The sequence below is a fragment of the Pollicipes pollicipes genome, unplaced genomic scaffold (assembly GCF_011947565.3).
Source record: "Pollicipes pollicipes isolate AB1234 unplaced genomic scaffold, Ppol_2.1 Scaffold_5724;HRSCAF=6776_pilon_pilon_pilon, whole genome shotgun sequence".
In the NCBI taxonomy this organism is placed as follows: domain Eukaryota; kingdom Metazoa; phylum Arthropoda; class Thecostraca; order Pollicipedomorpha; family Pollicipedidae; genus Pollicipes; species Pollicipes pollicipes.
Window position 1 is genome coordinate 47,002,431 of NW_023596746.1, and position 19,456 is coordinate 47,021,886.

Genomic DNA, 19,456 nt, shown 5'->3' on the forward strand with positions numbered 1-19,456 from the left:
TCCGCGGTGTGCGCTAATCGTAATGACATTCTGGTGGAAGATGGTGACGGCCTTTTGGCGAGGCAACCAAGAGAAGCATGCTTCGCGGGAACGGCCACGAGGGACCACTGACGAACAAAGCGCACAAGCAGTTATCACAGCGAGCGAAAGTGTCAAGGTAGATCACGAGTGAGCGCTGACAGCGGTGGACACACTCAGTCCCCTTCCGACTCGGGGCACAAAGTTGCCTGAATCGGCCGGGCGCACCCACCCGCCGCCTCCAGCTCTCAGCGGACGTGAAACGACTCGGGTCAGCCCGTCGGGTCGTGTCGGCTTCGGCCTCAGACAGATCGTCGACGCCGGGTGGTGGGGCGGTGACGCTGTGTCCCCGTCACCATTAGTGGCGGCCAAACTGCGCTCGCGCGCGCCCATTACCGGGCGGTGCTCAGGAGGGGCGCCGGGCGTACCGCCGGAGCGACCCTGCGCCACCCGAGCTGACGGGTAAATAATACCCCCGGCCCGGCCGGCGGCGCCCAGCCGGACCCACCGTCAATAACGGCGCTGTCAGCCGGCCGCAGCGCCGCTGACCCGCGGCCAAACAGCACCGCTGACCCGCGGCCAAACAGAGCTGCTGACCCGTGGCTAGACGGCGCCGCTGACCCGCTGCCAAACAGCGCCGTTGGCCCGCGGCTAGACGGCGCCGCTGGCCGGCGGCCAAACAGCACCGCTGACCCGCGGCCAAACAGCGCTGCTGACCCGCAGCTAGACAGCGCCGCTGGCCCGCGGCCAAACAGCACCGCTGACCCGCGGCCAAACAGCGCTGCTGACCCGCGGCTAGACGGCGCCGCTGACCCGCTGTCAAACAGCGCCGTTGACCCGCGGCTAGATAGCGCCACTGACCAGCGGCTAGACAGCACCGCTGACCCAGGGCCAAACAGCGCCACTGACCCGCGGCTAGACAGCACCGCTGACCCGGGGCCAAGCAGCGCCGCGGACTTGCCGGTGAACACACCGCCGACCTTGTCCTGACGCCGGCCAGCCGGGGTCGATAAGGCTCACAGGTCTACATGATCTGCACACCGGCCGAGTGTTGTTTCAGTGACCGGCGATGTTGAAGGCCTCACGGGGTGGTAGGGTCTGCCGTATGTCAGCAACAGGAACAAGTGGCGCCGTGCTGTTATGCCAGGCAATTTATTTATCACTATGGGAAAGCAAAACTCGAAGGCCTTTGTCCAGCGATTTTTTCAATGACCACAGCGTTCATCACTGGTTTCATTGAATGGAACTAAAAAAATGCGACTATCCCTCACATATTTAGCTAACGCAGCGAGAGGCGTGTAAAATGTTGGATTAAAGTACTCGCTGTGATCGGAAGTCCCTGTAGTAAATATGTAGTGTCGTGACGGTAGGTGGCTATGATAATGAGTGGGGAACATAATAGTCGGTGGTGTATGTGCGAGAGAACCTTGCATGTCGGACAGCAGCGGCTGCATCCCATCTCATTAATCACAATCTGAGGTCAGAGTCTTGCTCGTCACATAACTAAAGTACAGAAAACAGCATCACTTCACACAACAACTGCGGAGAGATCGAGCGAAACGAACTTCATGCAAACCAATCCAACTTTTAGGTTGCAAAAAAGCGATGGTGGATGTGTTTATGAAGTGCCAGCCAAGTGAAATGTCGGGTTAGCGGCGAGAGCACAAATGGAATAAAAGAAAAGAGAGAGAGAAAGGGGAGAAGGGAGAGAGAGAGAGAGCGAGAGAGAGAGAGAGAGAGAGAGAGAGAGAGAGAGAGAGAGAGAGAGAGAGAGAGAGAGAGAGAGAGAGAGAGAGAGAGAGAGAGAGAGAATGAGAGAGAGATAGAGAGAGAGAGAGGATGAAGGAATGCTCAAGCGGCATGTTAAGCAGCGGAAAAAAATGCATCGCTAGATCGGAAAGCCCCAACACAGCAAACAGTATATCTTAAAGTACAGAAAAGTCATCGTCTGCGTTGGCTCCAAGCCTGCATGTTGATAGGAGTGTTCTTTAAACCATACCATGCATAGGTTACAGCCATCAAAACTGCTCAGTTATTTGCTGGTGCTCAAGCAGGCTTCATGGTGGGATTTCGCAGGTATTAATAAGATGACATTTCTGCTAACGAAAAATGCTTTAAAAAACTTTAAAAGATTTTATAGTATTAAAGCCACAAATGACATAACATGCATCCGCAAGCATGCGGACAGGCGCGACACTTGAACTAAATGTCTGCTGCATACAGATGCATGCCACGACGAAGGCTTTCATCTGCTTCGAAGCGCATGGTTAGCCTAAGCCTGTACGACACTCGCCATCCTCAGAGACGACGCTGAACATTAACGAAGGCCCCTAAAAACGTGGCACTTATTGCATATGCCATTTCAGCATAACTCGCTACTGCAAGGTAAACTCATGAATGCATGAGAAACAACAGTTTGGAAGGCGCGTATGTCCGTTGTCGGATCAGCTAGTAACGCCATTTCTCCAGGTGTTTTTTTCCTCTAGCTAGTAAAAGATGACGAACGTTGATTGCATTGCAATATCCGTAATGAGAAAAGTTACCTCTCAGAGTTTTCAGGCACAGGCCCCGTACGTTAAGACCTTGTTGATGCACTGCGTGGTTTAAAACATTGCGGTGTTAGGACACTTTTGTCACGTCACAGCGCCGCGTTTTTTGTCACGTTACGGTGTCACTGTTTGTTTGCAGTCATCAGGGAATCTGTGTTCTAAAAGGTAGATGTTGATGTAAAACGATAATTGTTTAAGCGGCTTCTTTCTATTAGCTGACGAATATCCGGGAAGATCTCTGCCGCATCGTGGGGCTTGGTCGACAAATATCATGAAATTGCGAATAAAACACGCATGCAAGAAATTTTAAGCACTTAAACATACACTTCAGATAACGTCTGGATAGGGGTGGTGCCAGAGCGTCGCCAGACGTCACCCATAGGCCTCACGCCACTGGGCTGAGGTGGTGTTTCCTACTCAAAGACGCAATAGTCCCGACGTGGAGGGGGAGCTTAGACCCGACTCAGCGGCAGCCCAGGTCAAGTCGCCGACTCAGCGGCAGCCCAGGTCAAGTCGGAAGATCGCATCGCGGCCAACGACCACTTTAAAAAAGGTGGGCCTCGTTGAAGCAGCTCTTAAATTTATGTCACATCTCGGAAAGCCATGAAGATAAATCTGAGAAACCGGAGTCTGTGCAAAGATCTCCACTGCTACCTGGCAGTAAAATTGGCAGAATGCTGTGGGGAACGACGGGCGAAAAACAATACTTTCTCCCACTAGCGTAGCTTTCCGACAATGTGAGACATTGCACGCCGTGATGGAGGTCTAAGTGAGATCTGCTCTGGTCAGACTAGTGCTGCACTCGGTCGGAGCAGAATCGGAATTTCCTTCGAAATGAGCCAAATTTACAGCGAAGCGAGGTGGAATCGTTTCCTGTATCATTCATGGGAGTTGCAGTCGGAGACGAAGCAACCGTATCTGCTGGAACCACCGATGAGTCAGCTCAAGAGAAAAATCACAGGCAAGAGATTGCTTTTTCTGACAGCTTCCAGATGTGAAAGAGATGAAACGAAAAAAACTGTTGACTCGTTTTCAAAAATAGATGTCCAGTGCACAATTCGATAAAGACGCACGACAGTTTATCTCCTAACCCTGTTCAAAGTAATCCAACCAATCAAACTTGATTCTATAATTAGGCTTCAGCTCCTTAAATTGAAATCGGATTTGGATCCGAATTTTGCTATGATAGCGAGTGCAAGGGTCGGGATCTCCGTACTTCACGCGCTGGGAGTTGAAATTGTCATCAACTCCGCTGGAAGACAATCAGGCACGCATCCGGAAAGGCATCTGTGCGTGCAAAACGCTTTTATCACCGTCTGGTGGGTGAACTTAAGCCACCCCCAGGCAAATGATCAATGGAAATGATTTGCTCTCTGTCAGGTGGAACTATTCATGCCATGGTCAGGTGCCTCTCGCCATCTACAAGTTACCCATGCATGTTGTCGAAAGGTAATCAATCTTCCAGAGTGGGGCATCGAGCCCTAGTAAAGGGAGTTTTGGAAATGGTAGGAAACCTGTTAGTCTCCAATCCGCCGTTGCGAATCATTTAACGCTGTTCGTCGGAGTGGTGCGGGGCGCGCTGCTGTTACGGGCGAACGGGCGGCTGTTGACGAAACCTGGAAGGCTTCTATTCGGTAAGCATTATGATCTTCTGAATTGACATGCTTGTATCATGCGCAAGCCAACTCAAGATACTGTTATTTTTGGTACGTATGGATGACCTTATTGCTTGAACACAGCATTGCGCAATGTTTGCCTCACAGCCACGAATCTTGTTTTTTGATACCTCGTACTTTGATATGAATGCTATTATTGTTCAAGATCTGGGTTTGTATCATTTTGTATGGCCCGATGTTTTGCTGCATGAATGTAACAGCTACACTAAAAAAGTTAAAACATATGACCTTTGTTCTTGAGCATTGTTTCTAACCAAGACTACTGAATGACTTAAATAAATACCTACCTAATGCACGATACAAAATCAAAGAACAAAGGTTACGCATCATAGCAAAGTGGGTTGAATTAGTTGAGCAGCCTAATTGCTCTGCATAGTCTGCATTTTCGGGAGATGTTTTGTCAAGGTTCTGGCTAAGTCTAAATGACCTATACAAATTTATGCTGCCGTCAATTTTATCAATGCTGGTAGGGACTGCAGCGCGGCACGTACTCCCTGGATGTATGGTGCTTTATGGTCCAAGATGTTTACGTCTAGTCATATTGAAACTGGTAAATAAGAACATTTACTCTGTTTTGCAAGCAATCTTGAGTCATAAAGCTTACAAGCACAGTGCTGTAGTTAGTGTTTGCTTTTGTCTGTTGAATGATGACCTACAAAATGGTGTGAACAAAACATGTCGGTTAAAAAGTTTAGCCTCATTTTGGGCAACAACTCGGCATTTTATTCATACTCTTTGCTGAGATTTGTGTGGTTCCCGCTGTAGCATCTTTCGGAGCTGGAATGACATGATTATGTTGTTCTCGGGCCACATGCACTTCGTCGGCTCCTTTCAGTTTGAAGAACTTGCCAGTATGCGTTTCATGTACTGAGGTAATGGATAAAGGTCGATTGAAAAAAGTGTTGTCGTTTACCTGATAATGATCTAGCCGGTACATCGTTTTCCAAGACAATGTCACGGAGAACTTCTTCATCATGGTTTGCAGGTGGTAGAGATGCTTCGTTTATAGACTAGTTGGACTTGCCTGACCTGTTTGTCGCTCAGTTCGTCAAGTTCGTGTTTGCTATCGGTGCGAGAGAAGTATTTGTACATTTCCGTCTGACATGGTTGTCTGCGTTGCTCGATCTGTCGTTGCAGCTTAACAGGATGTGTGTTGTCCTGTGCAGCCCCTGGTGCAAAAGTGGCCAGGCCGAGCAATGTCTGACTGCGCGATGAACATAAGCGTGAACAACGCTCTCTGTGTGTTCGTCGGCACTCACTGGCACCGTTCAAGTCCATTGGGTTATCAATGAGCGATATTTCATTGTTTTCAAGTGGTTCAAAGGTGGACTGCCAACTGAAATGTTCAGCGAAGTGCTCCTCGAGTTGCTATCTAATTTCGCATCTTAACGAACGTCAAGGTCACGACGTGCGCAGCCGCAGCGCCTCAGTACCCATATCGGCGATCGCCGGCCGGTAGCAGTCAACGCCCCCACCGGCCGGCTCCGGAAGCTGCCCGCGAAGCGTACCGCTCGGAGCTAGGGACGCGCCGCCTGGAATCCAGTCTGCTTGGACCTGCTGCTGGCCGGTGGGTCCGTCTGCAATACGAACTATGACGCAAACAAAGCGGTCGAAATCTTCACGAAGATATGGTGGTTCGGTCATAGATCGGCACTGTCCAGCCAGTACCATGCGGTGCCACCGACGGGGCGCCCACTGATTGCGACAAACCTGAGCTACGTCAGGTCACATCTGAGCGGGACGAAGCGTAACAGGCCCGGACGGGTCTACGCACGCTGGAGCCACGAGCGGACTTCCGTCGTCTCCGGAACTTAGTCAAGGGTCGGCTGGTGCAGACTCGTCGGGTTTTTCTCAGCCGCCAGCTCTTGACTTCCGACGAACGAGATTCCTGGCCCAGCCTGAAGAGGTTCTCTAAACGTCTTCCGACCCAGCACCTACAGCCCCAACCAACAACGAGGCAGAACAACACACCAGAGCGGACAATTTTATTAAATTGTTCTCGTCTCGGTGGGCTCTCGGATCGCGGCCGAAATGGGCGATGACGTTACAGCCGGCCCGTATCAGCGATCGCCTATCATGCCTCGGCGGCGTTCCAGCTCCAGCCAGCCACGCTACCAGAGCTGGCGGGAGCCGTGAGATGCATGAACTTGTCTGGAGCGGTCGGCTTGGGTGGGGTGCCGCTGGGGACAGTTAAAAGCTGTTTCGCAGTGGCAGGACCTGACCCGTTGCGTATTGTCAAAACATTTGTAAAAGCCCTCCACTTATCGAACGATCTCCCTTCGGTCACACTCGTCTCAAATCGCTGAGAAAACTGCGGCCAATTCTCTCGGCATCTATGTGACCATAACATTGTATTTCATGACCAGCATGTGCACGGGCGCTGTCACTGCTTCGAGGACACCATGCTCGGCGCTGTCGAACGGACCAACCCAAAATGATACCGCGGTGAGATTTCATCGGTTACTGCCGCCGACCTCAGCAAAGCCTTCAACAGCGTCGACCCTGACGTCCTCTTAACCAATCTGGGATGGCACGGGATCGACCCCATGGGGCCCCGTAGCTCTTTGGATGACCGGAGACAGTAGGTGAGACGCGGTAAGGCGACTCTGCCGGTCCGTTTCGAAGTGCCTTTGGGATCCATCGCCGGGCCTATCCTCTCCAGCCTGTTCGTGACTGGCCTTCGCGGTTACTTACATGGCTGTCGAGTGATAGCGTGCGCTGATGACACCCAGCTGCTCGATCACTCGCCGCCCGGCCCACAAAGTCTGGAATCACTAGAAATTCACGTCGTTGGACCCATTACAATGCTGGTTTAGCTCAAATTCACTAAAGATAAAGCCAGAAACACACATCTTTCACTTTAATCGGAACCCATGAAACCATCAACAAAGCCAAAAGATGTCAGCTTAGAATAGTGGGGGTCGGTAACCACATCTTCGCCGTCCATACCAACGCTGGGTGTTGATATGGACGGCAAGCCAACCTGTGCCAACGATCCAAGCATGATGTGGAATATTCACATCAGCCACATCGTCAAAAGGTGCAACGAACTTTTCATATATTTTTACCCGTTCCGCCACCACTTAGACTAGACAACAATAAAATGTCTGATCGAACTGCAAGCATTCCCCACATTCTAAACAGCATTTTGGTGTGGAGTAAAACAACCAAAAATCCGCTAGCCCGGATAAGAAATATCAGTTTCAGTGTTTGGATCATGACTGGCGCGCCACGTCAGCAAAAGGTCGGTCCGGCGTTGGCATCCTCGGGCTGGGCCCATGTGGAGCAGCTTGTGCGATGGCAGGGCCTTCCTAAAGTTTATAAACATGAACCCTTCACAACCAGCTAAGCTCGATTTCGATTCGGCGTATGTTTCTCCCCAAATCCGTGGTATCTCGCCGGGCCACCCTCTCATCCGAGGCTGCAGCTCTGGGGATGCCGAGGTGCAAATTTTTAGCCCCCACAAAGGGTTTTGCTACTGTTCTTCTCGAGAACCCAGCTACCTCCGGCAGTCACTGAGCGACGCCGTCCACGCTTTTGGCTGGGAGTGCGGGATGCCTGTGTGTCGCTGGGAGAGCGGGATGCCTGTGTGTCGCTGGGAGCGCGGGATGCCTGTGTGTCGCTGGGAGCGCGGGATGCCTGTGTGTCGCTGGGAGAGCGGGATGCCTGTGTGTCGCTGGGATTGCAGGATGCCTATGAGCCGTTCCCGTTGTGCTCGTTTGAATTGACTTTTCGCAACTGCTGCACTAGCTCACAGTTTTAAGATTTTTTGAATGAAGATAATGTCATGAAATCTGTGGATGGCGTTGACATCCATCCTTCATGTTAATCATTGTTTATATATGTGAGTGCCCCTGCACACTGTATACCTTAGTCACTATCAGGGCAGCACTGAAGGCACGAAATGAGGCTCCGTTTTTTAAGAGACGCTCTCGTAGATGAGCGCTTTATTTTGCACACATGTTAGAGATTTCATTGGAACGTATTTGAGGTCACCGGCGAATAAACGTGAACTGGCAATCGATCTGAGACGCCGTCGAACGCGTCATGTTATCTTCTTGCATCTCCTGTGTATGTCCGATGGTGTTAAAAGCTTAAACTAAGCGTTGCGGGGTAACAATACAGACGTAATCTTATTTTTCAAATGGTTGTAATGAGATAACAAGGAGTCTAGAAAACCTTGGCAAGAAGCAAACAAATCCACAATATGCTATCAACTTCACTGATGCATAGATCAAGAGAACATCTGCTGTCCACATTTACGAAGTATGTGTGCGTGTGCTTGTGTGTGTGTGTGTGTGTGTGTGTGTGTGTGTGTGTGTGTGTGTGTGTGTGTGTGTGTGTGTGTGTGTGTGTGTGTGTGTGTGTGTGTGTGTGTGTGTGTGTGTGTGTGTGTGTGTGTGTGTGTGTGTGTGTGTGTGTGTGTGTGTGTGTGTGTGTGTGTGTGTGTGTGTGTGTGTGTGTGTGTGTGTTTACAGTTTGATTGAGCGTTTCTTGGGAGTGGCATTAAGATCAGATGTCTTCCTGCTCATAACTCTTAACATTTGATACTCCAGTCCCGTCATCACTACCATGAAGAAAACGCAATGGTGGAAGTAAAATCCTTGATGAGCCGTAACGTCCCGAAGATGTCTATAGAAATGTGCATAAGATACTCGTAGGCGGTAGCTAAACATTACCCAATGCGCCTATTAGTTGATATAACTAATGATCCGGATCCGGATTGTGATTTCCATCACAACGTCTCAGAGCACTTACCGTTCTGCACCAGCGCCATCGTCGATAACACGACGGTGATCCTGCAGATGCTGCCCATCCTGGCGGGCGGCGCGATCACGCCGGGTCACTCATCCATCTGGGTCCCTGTCCGCTGGTCCACTGCCCTTCCTCCACTGTCGAGAGAGCGGCTTTGCGCCACCGTCAGGCCCGCATCCCGGCGTGGGTCTGCGACTCACGAGCCGCCGCGCCGGGTGCGAAGAACTCGCGTGGCCGCCAACGTACCGTGCGGGGCGGCCAGTGTGGCAGGCCACGCTGTGGAAATCCGCCCTGAACGCGGGCCGGGGCCAGTTTCAAACCGCACGCCGAGGTCACCGAATGGCACGCCGAGGGGCGCTGCCGCGACTGAAGCTGGCCGCGTCACTGCCTGGGTCGCCGCCCCGCGCCGTGGTCCGTCGCGGTGACCTCTCGGCGCCGTGTCCCGCCGCGGCACCACCGCTGCCGCCACCGGCGCTCGGTGCCGACTGCGAGCGTCGGCGGCCGGCCGGCCGGCGGCGGCCCCGGGACGCAGGGGACATGCGGCCGGCCGGGCGGCGCGCGCCCCGCTGCCGATCGATGGCCCCGCTACGGCAGCGAATGACCCCGCGGCACCTCCGGAATGTCCCAATACCTGCACCGAGCCTCCGTCCCAACTCCAGCGTCCAGTCGTTTGTCCGGAGAGGATGCAACCGCTCACTCGTTGTAAGATATTGGAACGAGCTGGTTTTGTTGGACTGAAAGTCATGTCAAGGGTGGATGGATATGGTGGCATCTGGAGGCATGCTCCTACGCTCGAATGCAACCAAATAAGGTGTCTTTCACGATGTGGGACAAGCGAAGCGAGAAAAGGCGTGAGGGGTGTTAGTTGTCTTAATAGAGGCAATGATGAAACCAACTAATGAAGCCACATATTTTTGGAGACTCATACAAATGGGAGTGATCATTAGAGTCGGTCAGGGGGAAGATCACAAGTGTAGCGTCCGCGCGTTAATTACATAGGTCGTATTGTTTGAAGATAGGATGGCCATGTGCATTACCGTGTCTGGCTATTCCTGTCAATCAAATCAATGAATGTGCAGTGACGTGCAGCTTAATTGACTCTGACTGAAGCAGCGCGAAAAACGTAATGGGAAAACTGCAACACACACCTGTTCAGGTATCAGTGTTCATTCTCTCACCGCTCAGGACACCCCTACAATAGGACGTACTGTATGCTAGACCTTTTTTGGAAGTATCGACCTTCTCGGCTTTCCGATTGATTACCAACGGGCCGGACAGTGATGCGTTCTGTGATTTGTTGACGGTACGTTACCCTACACCATGCAATGGGTTTCGCGACTTTAGAATGCCTCTAAGGACAAATGCCTACCATGCGCTACATTCTTGGCAGGTGCAAAGCTGGCTAAAATAATGCAGGTTGGACATGTTAAGGCGCTTAATGTGTACAGTGAGAGGGGGTGTGTTTGGGCGAAGCCAAATAGCACATTTCAGGACAAACCACGCGATTCATGTAATGTCCGTGTTGAATGTGTTTCACTGAAAACCCAAATGATGTCCCTGATACCATGATCGCATCCAGGTGAACGTCTATGGCTGTGCGTTATTCCAGTGGTACACTGCCGGAGCCCATTCGGGGAATACCACAAGCATTAAGTGTATACGCCTGCTTCCTCTCAAACTCTTCTGGAAATGTTTTTGGAACTCTATTACCACGATATTCTTTTACCATTTTTACACTACATACTTTTATTATTTATTTCTATTGCAGGGTAACACCCTGCAATCTCCTCACGAAAAAAATCCACCAATCCTCCAGAATGCTTGGAAAATCCCTAGTTGAGGACGTTCAACAGTCGGCTGGGCGCCATTTTCCATCACGACGGCCGACCAGCAGTGGACGAGCGTGGTGGACTACATCTGGAGGGGCAAGTCACAGCCCTCGCTTTTTGTGAGGTGGTTATGCAGGACGCACCTCAGTACGGGATGTCTTGCTGATGCTGATGTTGGTATGCCATGTAGATATCCTAATACAGCTTTTTCATCAATACCTATCTGGCGGTGGCTGTCTAGCGGTCTGCGCTTTCGTACATCGTGACCAACACGACATTTGGTTTTGGATTTGTAATATGATCTGAGCTTTGGTGAGATGGAAGAGCTCTATCGCCGCTTGTCATGTGGCGATCGATCGTTTTTCATGTGTCCTCCAATGATAAACGGGCATGGAGGTTTCGGACATTGTTTAGGCGGCTGATGGCCGCGGCAAGAAAGCACGCCTAAACATGCGACTGGCGTAGGTTGATATTTCAGGAATATCAATCAAAAGTCTCGGAGGAGTGCATGATGGCACTGCCGGGGCATCTAGAGGAAATGCGCACTGCTATGGTGATATACTATCAATGTGTTATGGGTATTTGGAGAATAGAGAATGTCGGAGGCCTAAAATACGAGAATCCCCCGAGTATCATGAAGAACACCAGAGGCATAACAAGGGCTTTATTCTTGTCCTGCTAGGAACCTTATGGGCATAATGCAGGAATATCGGAGGAATGTCCGAGGAAATAGGAGAACGTGAGGGGAATAGCGCGGAATACAGGGTATTGTTTTAGACCAAGACTCCAGATATTCGCAAAACAAATCATTTCGGTTTTCAGCGTATGTGTTGCTTGAAATGTCCAAGAGGCTTGGGGCGCTTCCTATAAGCACATTATTACGCTATTTCTGAAGTTATGCACCAACTTTATTTCCATAACCGTACAAATGCTTAACAGGCACGCCACTAACGCATAAGAAACACTTCAGGAAATTCTCCCGTAGAACAGAATGTGCGACTGGATCTTGGGCAAGCGTCCAGCAGATTTTAGATTTGATGTTATTATTCCTACATTACTTGCGCGCAACTGACGTGGAACCACGGGCCATTCTCAGGCACCGGCGACATTGACGGTGAGCTACTCGCTGCGGTGGATGACGGCGACATTGACGGTGAGCCACTCGCTGCTGTGGATGACGGCGACATTGAAGGTGAGCCACTCGCTGCGGTGGATGACGGCAACATTGACGGTGAGCCACTCGCTGCTGTAGACGACGGCGACATTGACGGTGAGCCACTCGCTGCGGTGGATGACGGCAACATTGACGGTGAGCCACTCGCTGCGGTGGATGACGGCAACATTGACGGTGAGCCACTCGCTGCTGTGGACGACGGCGACATTGAAGGTCAGCCACTCGTTGCGGTGGATGACAGCAACATTGACGGTGAGCCACTCGCTACGGTGGATGACGGCGATATTGACGGTGAGCCACTCGCTGCGGTAGATGGCGGCGATATTGACGGTGAGCCACTCGCCGCGGTGGATGACGGCGACATTGACGGTGAGCCACTCGCTGCTGCGGATGACGTCTGCACAGACAGCACAGCCCTTGGAATGTCACCCTTTGGTCTAGACCAAGAGCATTACGCTATTTGTCTGGGGAAGGTGTTATCTTAAGGCGTCAAAGTGAAACGTCAGAAGATCATCGGGCGTCCGCGTAAAGCCTGACAAAGCCGAGCATACGTTATGCTGAGACGCCGTTTTATGTTTGATGTTCGTGTGAGGGGTTTTTGGGGTGGGATGCGTGCGCTGCGCCGCTGCTGCCGCTAGATGGGCGTGCGTCGCCGGCTGCTGCTGTCACGCCTCTTACAAGAGCGAATTTGTACTGAGTAGCCCACTGGTCAGCTACGAGCCAGATGATATTAGCGCATGCGTCGGCATGCTGTGACACCGGACACCGACATCAATACACACTCACGTGAGCCACAGAGCTGAAATGAAGCGGATGACCGGGGCATTGGCGGGATGGTAGGTCCGGTCTGGCACCGTGAACGGCTTTCTCTCCGTACACGGCTGTGAGCCCTTAACCACGGTACACCACCTCTACCTTGTAAGCTGATGATAATGTTAAACGGGGCAAAAAGGAAATCAGATGTGCTGATAATACGCCCAATGGGCAGAGATCATACGCAGCTGGCGAATTACCTTGGCAAGGGTCCGCTGGATAACGACCCTGGGAGCCCCCCCCCCCCCTCCGGCCTTAACTAATGCACGTGGACTCCGTGCATTCGGCACCCCACCACACTCACTTCAAGCATTCACATCCGCCGGCGCCCATGTCTCCCCTCTCGCTCTCTCTAAGGCCTGGCGTGCACCACGTCCGAAGAGGGTAAGCTGTGTTCTGTCGTTTCCGAGGGCCTGGTACACCAACGGATAGATTAAGCCACCGCCGAAAATAATTCGGCATCCCGGGTGGTTCCCACTGGTCCTGGGTGATTCCACGACTTATGCCGCTTCATGCTTTCACGCCTGAGATCAAGTGATTGGCAACAAAACGAGTCGAGCGTCTCTTAGTCCAAAATAGGAGCGGCACCGTGCCTTCGAGTCTGTCTGCCCACAACCGTACATTTGCGTAAAAGCAGGACTGCGGTCGTTTAGCTCCTCATTCCTGCCATAGTCGAGCCGTGCTGCTCGGGTGCGTTCCGCGCCTATGATCCTTTCGTTACGGTCGCTATATTCGGACGGAGGTCTGACAGTCCGGAGGGTGTTGACCCCGTCGATTCCAAGGCAAAATGCTCCACTTAAACAAGGCAACCAGCCGCTGAACCAAAACAAGGAAAAACAAATGCACGCGCGTGGATGCCAAGCAAAATCAGTTAAGAGCTTGGGCCGGACAAGCGATAAAGTAGATGGAGAAGACAGCGCGCGTTAGTGAAATTGGTCCGGTTGCGCTGGAAGGGGTTCGGCAGGGATCCGGCCGCCCCGAGCAATCGAAAAAATAAGAAAATGAGAGAAGGCAAAACGTCCAACTAGCCAAACCACTAAGGCCATAGTCAAAGGACACCTTCAGGAATATGCAGGCGTGACCCGCACTCCGTGCCTAGCCGCGACGCGGAACAGGGAGGGCCATGACGAGCTGCTGCGCCTCCACGTGGCCACCTCCAGCGGCGAAAATCTGGAAAGCCTCGACGCGGATTAACGGGCGAGCCGTCGCGCCGAAACGCGCGTAAACTACCTCGGTCACCACGCCCACCGAGGCCGGGCGCGAGTGCCCTGTTGCCGCCTGGCCGCATCGCCTCCAGCCTCGCTTCCACACTAAACCATTTAGAACGCAGATGTATTCACAAAACTAAAATCATTGAGACGTGGGCAAACCACGTGACACGTCACGCCCACCCCCTCCTTAATTATGGGAGTGAGCCCGAGACACACTGCCCGGGAGGGTCTGATGGCCAGTGCCCTTTGCTAACTACACGGGAGGGAACAGGTGGCCGTGGCCCACGCCCGCCCGGTGGGGAGGGATCAAGGGACACGAGAACGCCAGCCGTCCTTGGCCCGGGAAGGATTGGGACAACAGCCTGTGGGCTCATACGTGCATGTTGTCGCCGGTGTCCCGTTGTCCGCGGATCCAGATGTCGCCGCCTTGTTGTCAGCATCACTTCTCCGCACTCCTCACTACCCGGGACAGCCTGGGGGACTCGTCTCTCCTCAAGCGCCTCCTCCGGATTCCCTCGTGAGATTCCCCTGTAAGACTCTTGCACCATCTGTAATTTTCCGCGATTCTTCCACCCCGGCCTTATCTTTCGCGCGTGAACCAATAGATTCGCCGCTTTTTTTGCGGTGTGGTACCAAACAAAGCCATGGCACTCAAGCCGATCTCCAAACCGAAGATTGTCAAGAAAAAGACGAACAAGTTCAAGCAATTCCACAGCGAGCGTTATCACTGCTTTAAGGCTAGCTGGAGGAAGCCTGGGGGTACTGACAACCTTGCTAGGCGTCGCTTCAAGGGCCAGATCCCATGCCCACCGTTGGTTATGGCACAAAGTACACTCACGGACACATCGTGCCCAATAGTTTCAGGAAGGCTATTGCCCACAATGTGAAGGAGGTGAAGGTGCTGCGGATGCGGAACCAGCGGTACTGCGCCGAGGTGGCGCACGCCGTGTCCGCCAAGAAGCGCGGGCTGATCCTGGAGCGCGCCCAGCAGCTCAACATTCTGGTGACCAACGGCCATGCGTGCCTCAGGAGCAAGGAGAACGAGTGATCCCGCCCTGTCAGTTGCACTGTTCGATCGTCAACACATGCCTACCGCGAAAAAATAGATTTGCCGCCTCGCCCCCCCCCCCCCCGTCCAGTGTGTCGCCGGGCCGGCCTGCGCTGCCTCCAGAGTCCGGCGCCCAACGTGCCTCTGAGCCAGATCTGGGGCGTGGCGTCGCTGGCGACGACGCAAAGCCCGCCCGCTCTCGCCTCGGACGGACCCTGTGAGTCCTCTCCGGCCCAGTTCCCACGTGGCGTGGCGCGCCTCACGCCAGCTGAAGTGACGGCGGCGCCGGCGCGGCGAGGTTCTCGCGGTAGAGCGGCACATGTCTTCTTGTCAGACAAACACGCCGGCGCGCATGTTGCGTCGTCGGCGACCTGGCTTTTCGCGTCCATTAATATTGATCGGACGGCGGAGGGCAGGCGTTCCCCTTTGGCACGATGGTCTACTTCGGTAGAACAGACCACCGTCATAGCCGTTCCAGAGGGAAAACGGCGGCCTATCCCAGCTGGCCGAGCGACGCACACTATCTTCCTTGAAGATCCGGTCAACAATGTGGGCCGATCGGCCGGAACGTCGCACGGGCCCGCATTCAGCTCTGAGGCCCCGCTCGGCCTACTGGTCGTGCTTAGTTCGGCGGGGAATACTTGGTCATGGCCGGTTTGATCGCCGTCCCACGCCTCGCTGGGCAAGCCCCACCGACGTTGGACGGTTGCGCGCAAGGTGGAAAGTAAGAAAATGTGTGCCTACATTCGATTTAAAGGCAGTAATTTTTGTGCGCTTTCACCTCATATGAAAGACCAAATGCGCTGACGCTCATGCGTCGACCATGCGATTCTCACCCTTACAAATGCACGATTCCTTCAGAGTAAGCCTTCAGGGGGATGTAATAACGTCCAACCATGTGCCGGCAGCACTGCTGCCGCAGCGGCGATCAAAGAGCAGTGAGTTCGTGAAAAGCCTGTCGGGAACAGTCCTCTCCTCAGAGACGTGGGTTCACCGGGTGCGCGTGCCTGACAAAAGCAAAGTAGGTGCCATCATGTGCTGCAAGTGCCACGAAGCGCGTGCGATGTGCTCGTCTAAATGTCACGAGATTCCGCGCACTCGGGCATCAACAAGACTGTGATAAGACAAACGGGAAAATTTGTTGGCCACACCAAGAAAATGTTTTTCAAAAAAGTTTGTTGCCTTCCACTTTTTCTTTGACACTGCCTGCGTTCAGCACGAAGTCATTGGCGGCGGTTTTCTGTTGTTTTTTTATTTTATTTTGCCAGAACGGTTTGCACACAGCTGTTCGGGGCTGTGACTCCGTTCAGTTTGGCAAAATAAAGTTGGCTGCGACTGTCCATAGAATGTTTTATGTGTGATCCAATGATTTGATATGGTCATGCCGTTTAGCGGTGGAGCCTCCCCCCCCCCCGCTCCCATCAGCTGGCATCTGGCATCTGCCGTCCCAGGCACTAAACCGCCTCTGCGACTAAAAGTCAGGTGCCTGCCGCGTTCTTGAATCGCTCGTGTGACTCACTCGGCCACAATATCTGCAGCAGTAGATACAGGAATATATATATATATATATATATATATATATTGTTAACAATCACAGCGGGTTCAGCAGCGGTGATCTTTTTGGATGTCTTTTCGAGAAATGGCCGAGGTTTTCTTTAATTGCGAAGTCTTGGTAAAACAATTCCTCACTTGCTGGTTTTCTTTTATGGTCGTTGATGGCTTTATGCTTGGTTTCTATTTGATCTAATACCAGTTTTCTTCTAAAGTCCAACGTAAACCTTTCCCACCGCATTGCACCATCGATGTATATGTTTGAAAATTTAAATATAAACATCGATGCGTCCACACTTAACAAAAACAACGTTATGAACCAGCATCAATGAGTCGACATTCAACAACATGAGGAATCAACAGCTAATAAAACGAGAGCTTGAAATGGGTGAGAACTAGACGGCCAACGCATGAGGAGTTGATGCAGTTAGTTCAGCTGTGCTAAACATGTAATTCTCAGTATGTTCGGGGTTTACTTGAAAATGCACAGTGCTCTTGAAGCGTTCCCCGAAATATACCAAAATTATGAAAACCGTCTGGCAGGTATAGTAATGGTACTGCTAACAGGGCAGGCCGCGATCTTCTAGACATTTGAAGTAATATCTACGGATTTCTTAGTCCGATCATGTAAGAAGGGGTAATGTTAGGGCGGTCACATAAAACACAAGTGTTACATTGAACTCATGCATTACATAAGCCATACATTTTTTCGTGAAAGGTCGGATGACGCTAAAAATTTCCGATATTTTCACTCGTTCATAACCCAGACATAAGCGGATGAAGCATGACTTTACAAAAATATGCCGATTGCTGACCATCATGTCAAGAAAGATTGCCCGAATCTAGATGGCGTACGAAGAAGAATGCACTGTGCTGATAATTAGGGATGCGTTACGAGCTAATGAGAACACAGTTAAATTGGTGCGGCGAACTCTTTGCAAAATTTTATTTCACATTTACAGAAATCAACTCGTGTTTATGATCATAATCTTTTGCATTAGTGAAGATAAACTTAGTATTTTCATAACTTTATTGAAATCCAGGCATACCCCGGAATTCCGAACCTTAAAATTTTGCCATCCCAGGATCCAAATATTGCCAAAGTTGTCGCAATCAGCATCCCTAATTTGTTCCTGGGATGCATTCGTGATGGCACCTAAATATCCCCGATATCTGAAACCTGATTTTACATGTTGCAAGAAACAATCCACATTTTGTCGGAAGATCTCGCAGAATTCGCAGGAAAGTGTAGCGGACCTTCTGAGAAATTTCACTGAAGATCTTCTTTAATCCAGGATTTAGGCTATGACTGTCGAAATATCTTTAGCCTCCGCGATTCTTTCAGAAATCTCGACACATGCGTGCTAATGATAGCTTACTACCCGGTACAACCAGAATGAAGCCACGTCAAAAGTCCCGGTCCCTCTCAAACGGGTTCCCCCACTTTACAAGACTTACCCTGTTTACATGGGCAGCTGTGATTCGAATTAAGCCGGGACCCGTCCTCGATCCGAATTATCCGGCCCATGTATACACTCACGCGCCGTTCCGCTGATTCGAATCGTGCGCCGGAGGAAATCCCTTCCCGTGAGAGGATCATCCGTTCAGGAAGGGATTTCGTCCGAATTATCGGCCGTCAGCTGTCTAAACAAAAAAAAAGAAAAATGCCTGGCGCACGCAGTTCTGTTCATAGCCATTTCAGCTTTGTGCGGTGTTACCGCTTTTCCACGGGTTTTTAGCTATTGCTCGAGACAGTTCAAGTCCAAGATGGTATGGGAAAAGAGAAGGAAGGTGAAGTTGACATCATGCTGCTAAAACTACTCTTATTATTGAGGGCCTTGAGTGGCTAGCAGCACAGAAATGCTCACGTAATTTAGCCTTGCTAGGCGCTTGATCTATGCAGACAGCAGGCGTCGACGGTGTTTGGTGCTATCTTTCCGCCTAAAGGTTAGATTAGTTTACATCTGGGGCAGGCTCCATGCGTCCAAAAGCCAGATGGAGGTAATATGGTTATTTTATATAGCTTTGACTTGTTCTCATTTTAATTTTTGGATTGCTCAAAATTCTTGCAGAGAATGCCTCCAAGTTTTGTTCATTAAGTTAATACCTTAAGTCCCCAGGAGTGTTTTTGCAGATGTTCCTTAAAATAGGATGCTGGTTGCTTGTCGGTTTAATTTGTGTGAGAAAGGTAGCTTAAAAATTGCTGCATGATATGACCGATGAACAAATATAGATCATTGCAGTCAGCTCGGAATGTGAACTTTTTTAATGGTAGGACCGAAATTGCCCAATGATGGGGTCAAAACAGCAAGAAAGCAAATGTGAACACTGGATGAAAATGGTTGTCATCATTACTCTGCTAAATCCAAGTTTGTGTGTTCCATGTGCAGGAAAACAGTGCATAAACTAACACGTAACACGATGGCACATGCTGCATGGAGAACACGTCTGTGTTGCATATCATCACCTGTTTTTGTGCTGGTGATTAAATATGTCACCTTGGTGCTTTTTTGTGATGGGTGTCTTTGCAGGCCACTAGGTAGGTAATTCAACTGTTCAACAATTCTTGCAGGGAGTACCAATAGTTTCTTTCATTAGGTGAATACATAAATGCCCCAGGATTGATTTTGCAGACATTCCTCCTGTGACTTGAACATTTGGTTGACCACCTGTTGGCAGGAGGGATGTGCTGGATATTGGTGACTGGCTTGTCAAGGAAATATGAAGTTACGTCACACTGGTAGACCAACTGGCAAGGAAGCGGGGGCTGGAATATTTGTTTTTGATGCAATTAGGCTGTTTGTTGCTTGTCAGTTTAATGTGTGTGAGATA

The 19,456-nt window shown here is 51.1% G+C and overlaps 1 protein-coding gene and 1 pseudogene across 1 annotated transcript in view; one reads left to right on the forward strand and one right to left on the reverse strand.

Moving 5' to 3' along the window:
- The window catches only part of LOC119103590 (zwei Ig domain protein zig-8), a 47,333-nt gene extending 37,948 nt beyond the window's left edge, over positions 1-9,385 (reverse strand). Inside the window, exon 1 of the mRNA XM_037227178.1 lies at positions 9,002-9,385. Coding sequence (XP_037083073.1) covers positions 9,002-9,059 — 58 coding nt within the window. The 5' untranslated portion in view covers positions 9,060-9,385. The remainder of the gene's footprint in view (positions 1-9,001) is intronic.
- Positions 9,386-14,669: 5,284 nt separating this feature from the next.
- On the forward strand, positions 14,670-15,073 carry LOC119102257 (60S ribosomal protein L32-like; annotated as a pseudogene).
- Positions 15,074-19,456: the final 4,383 nt, after the last annotated feature.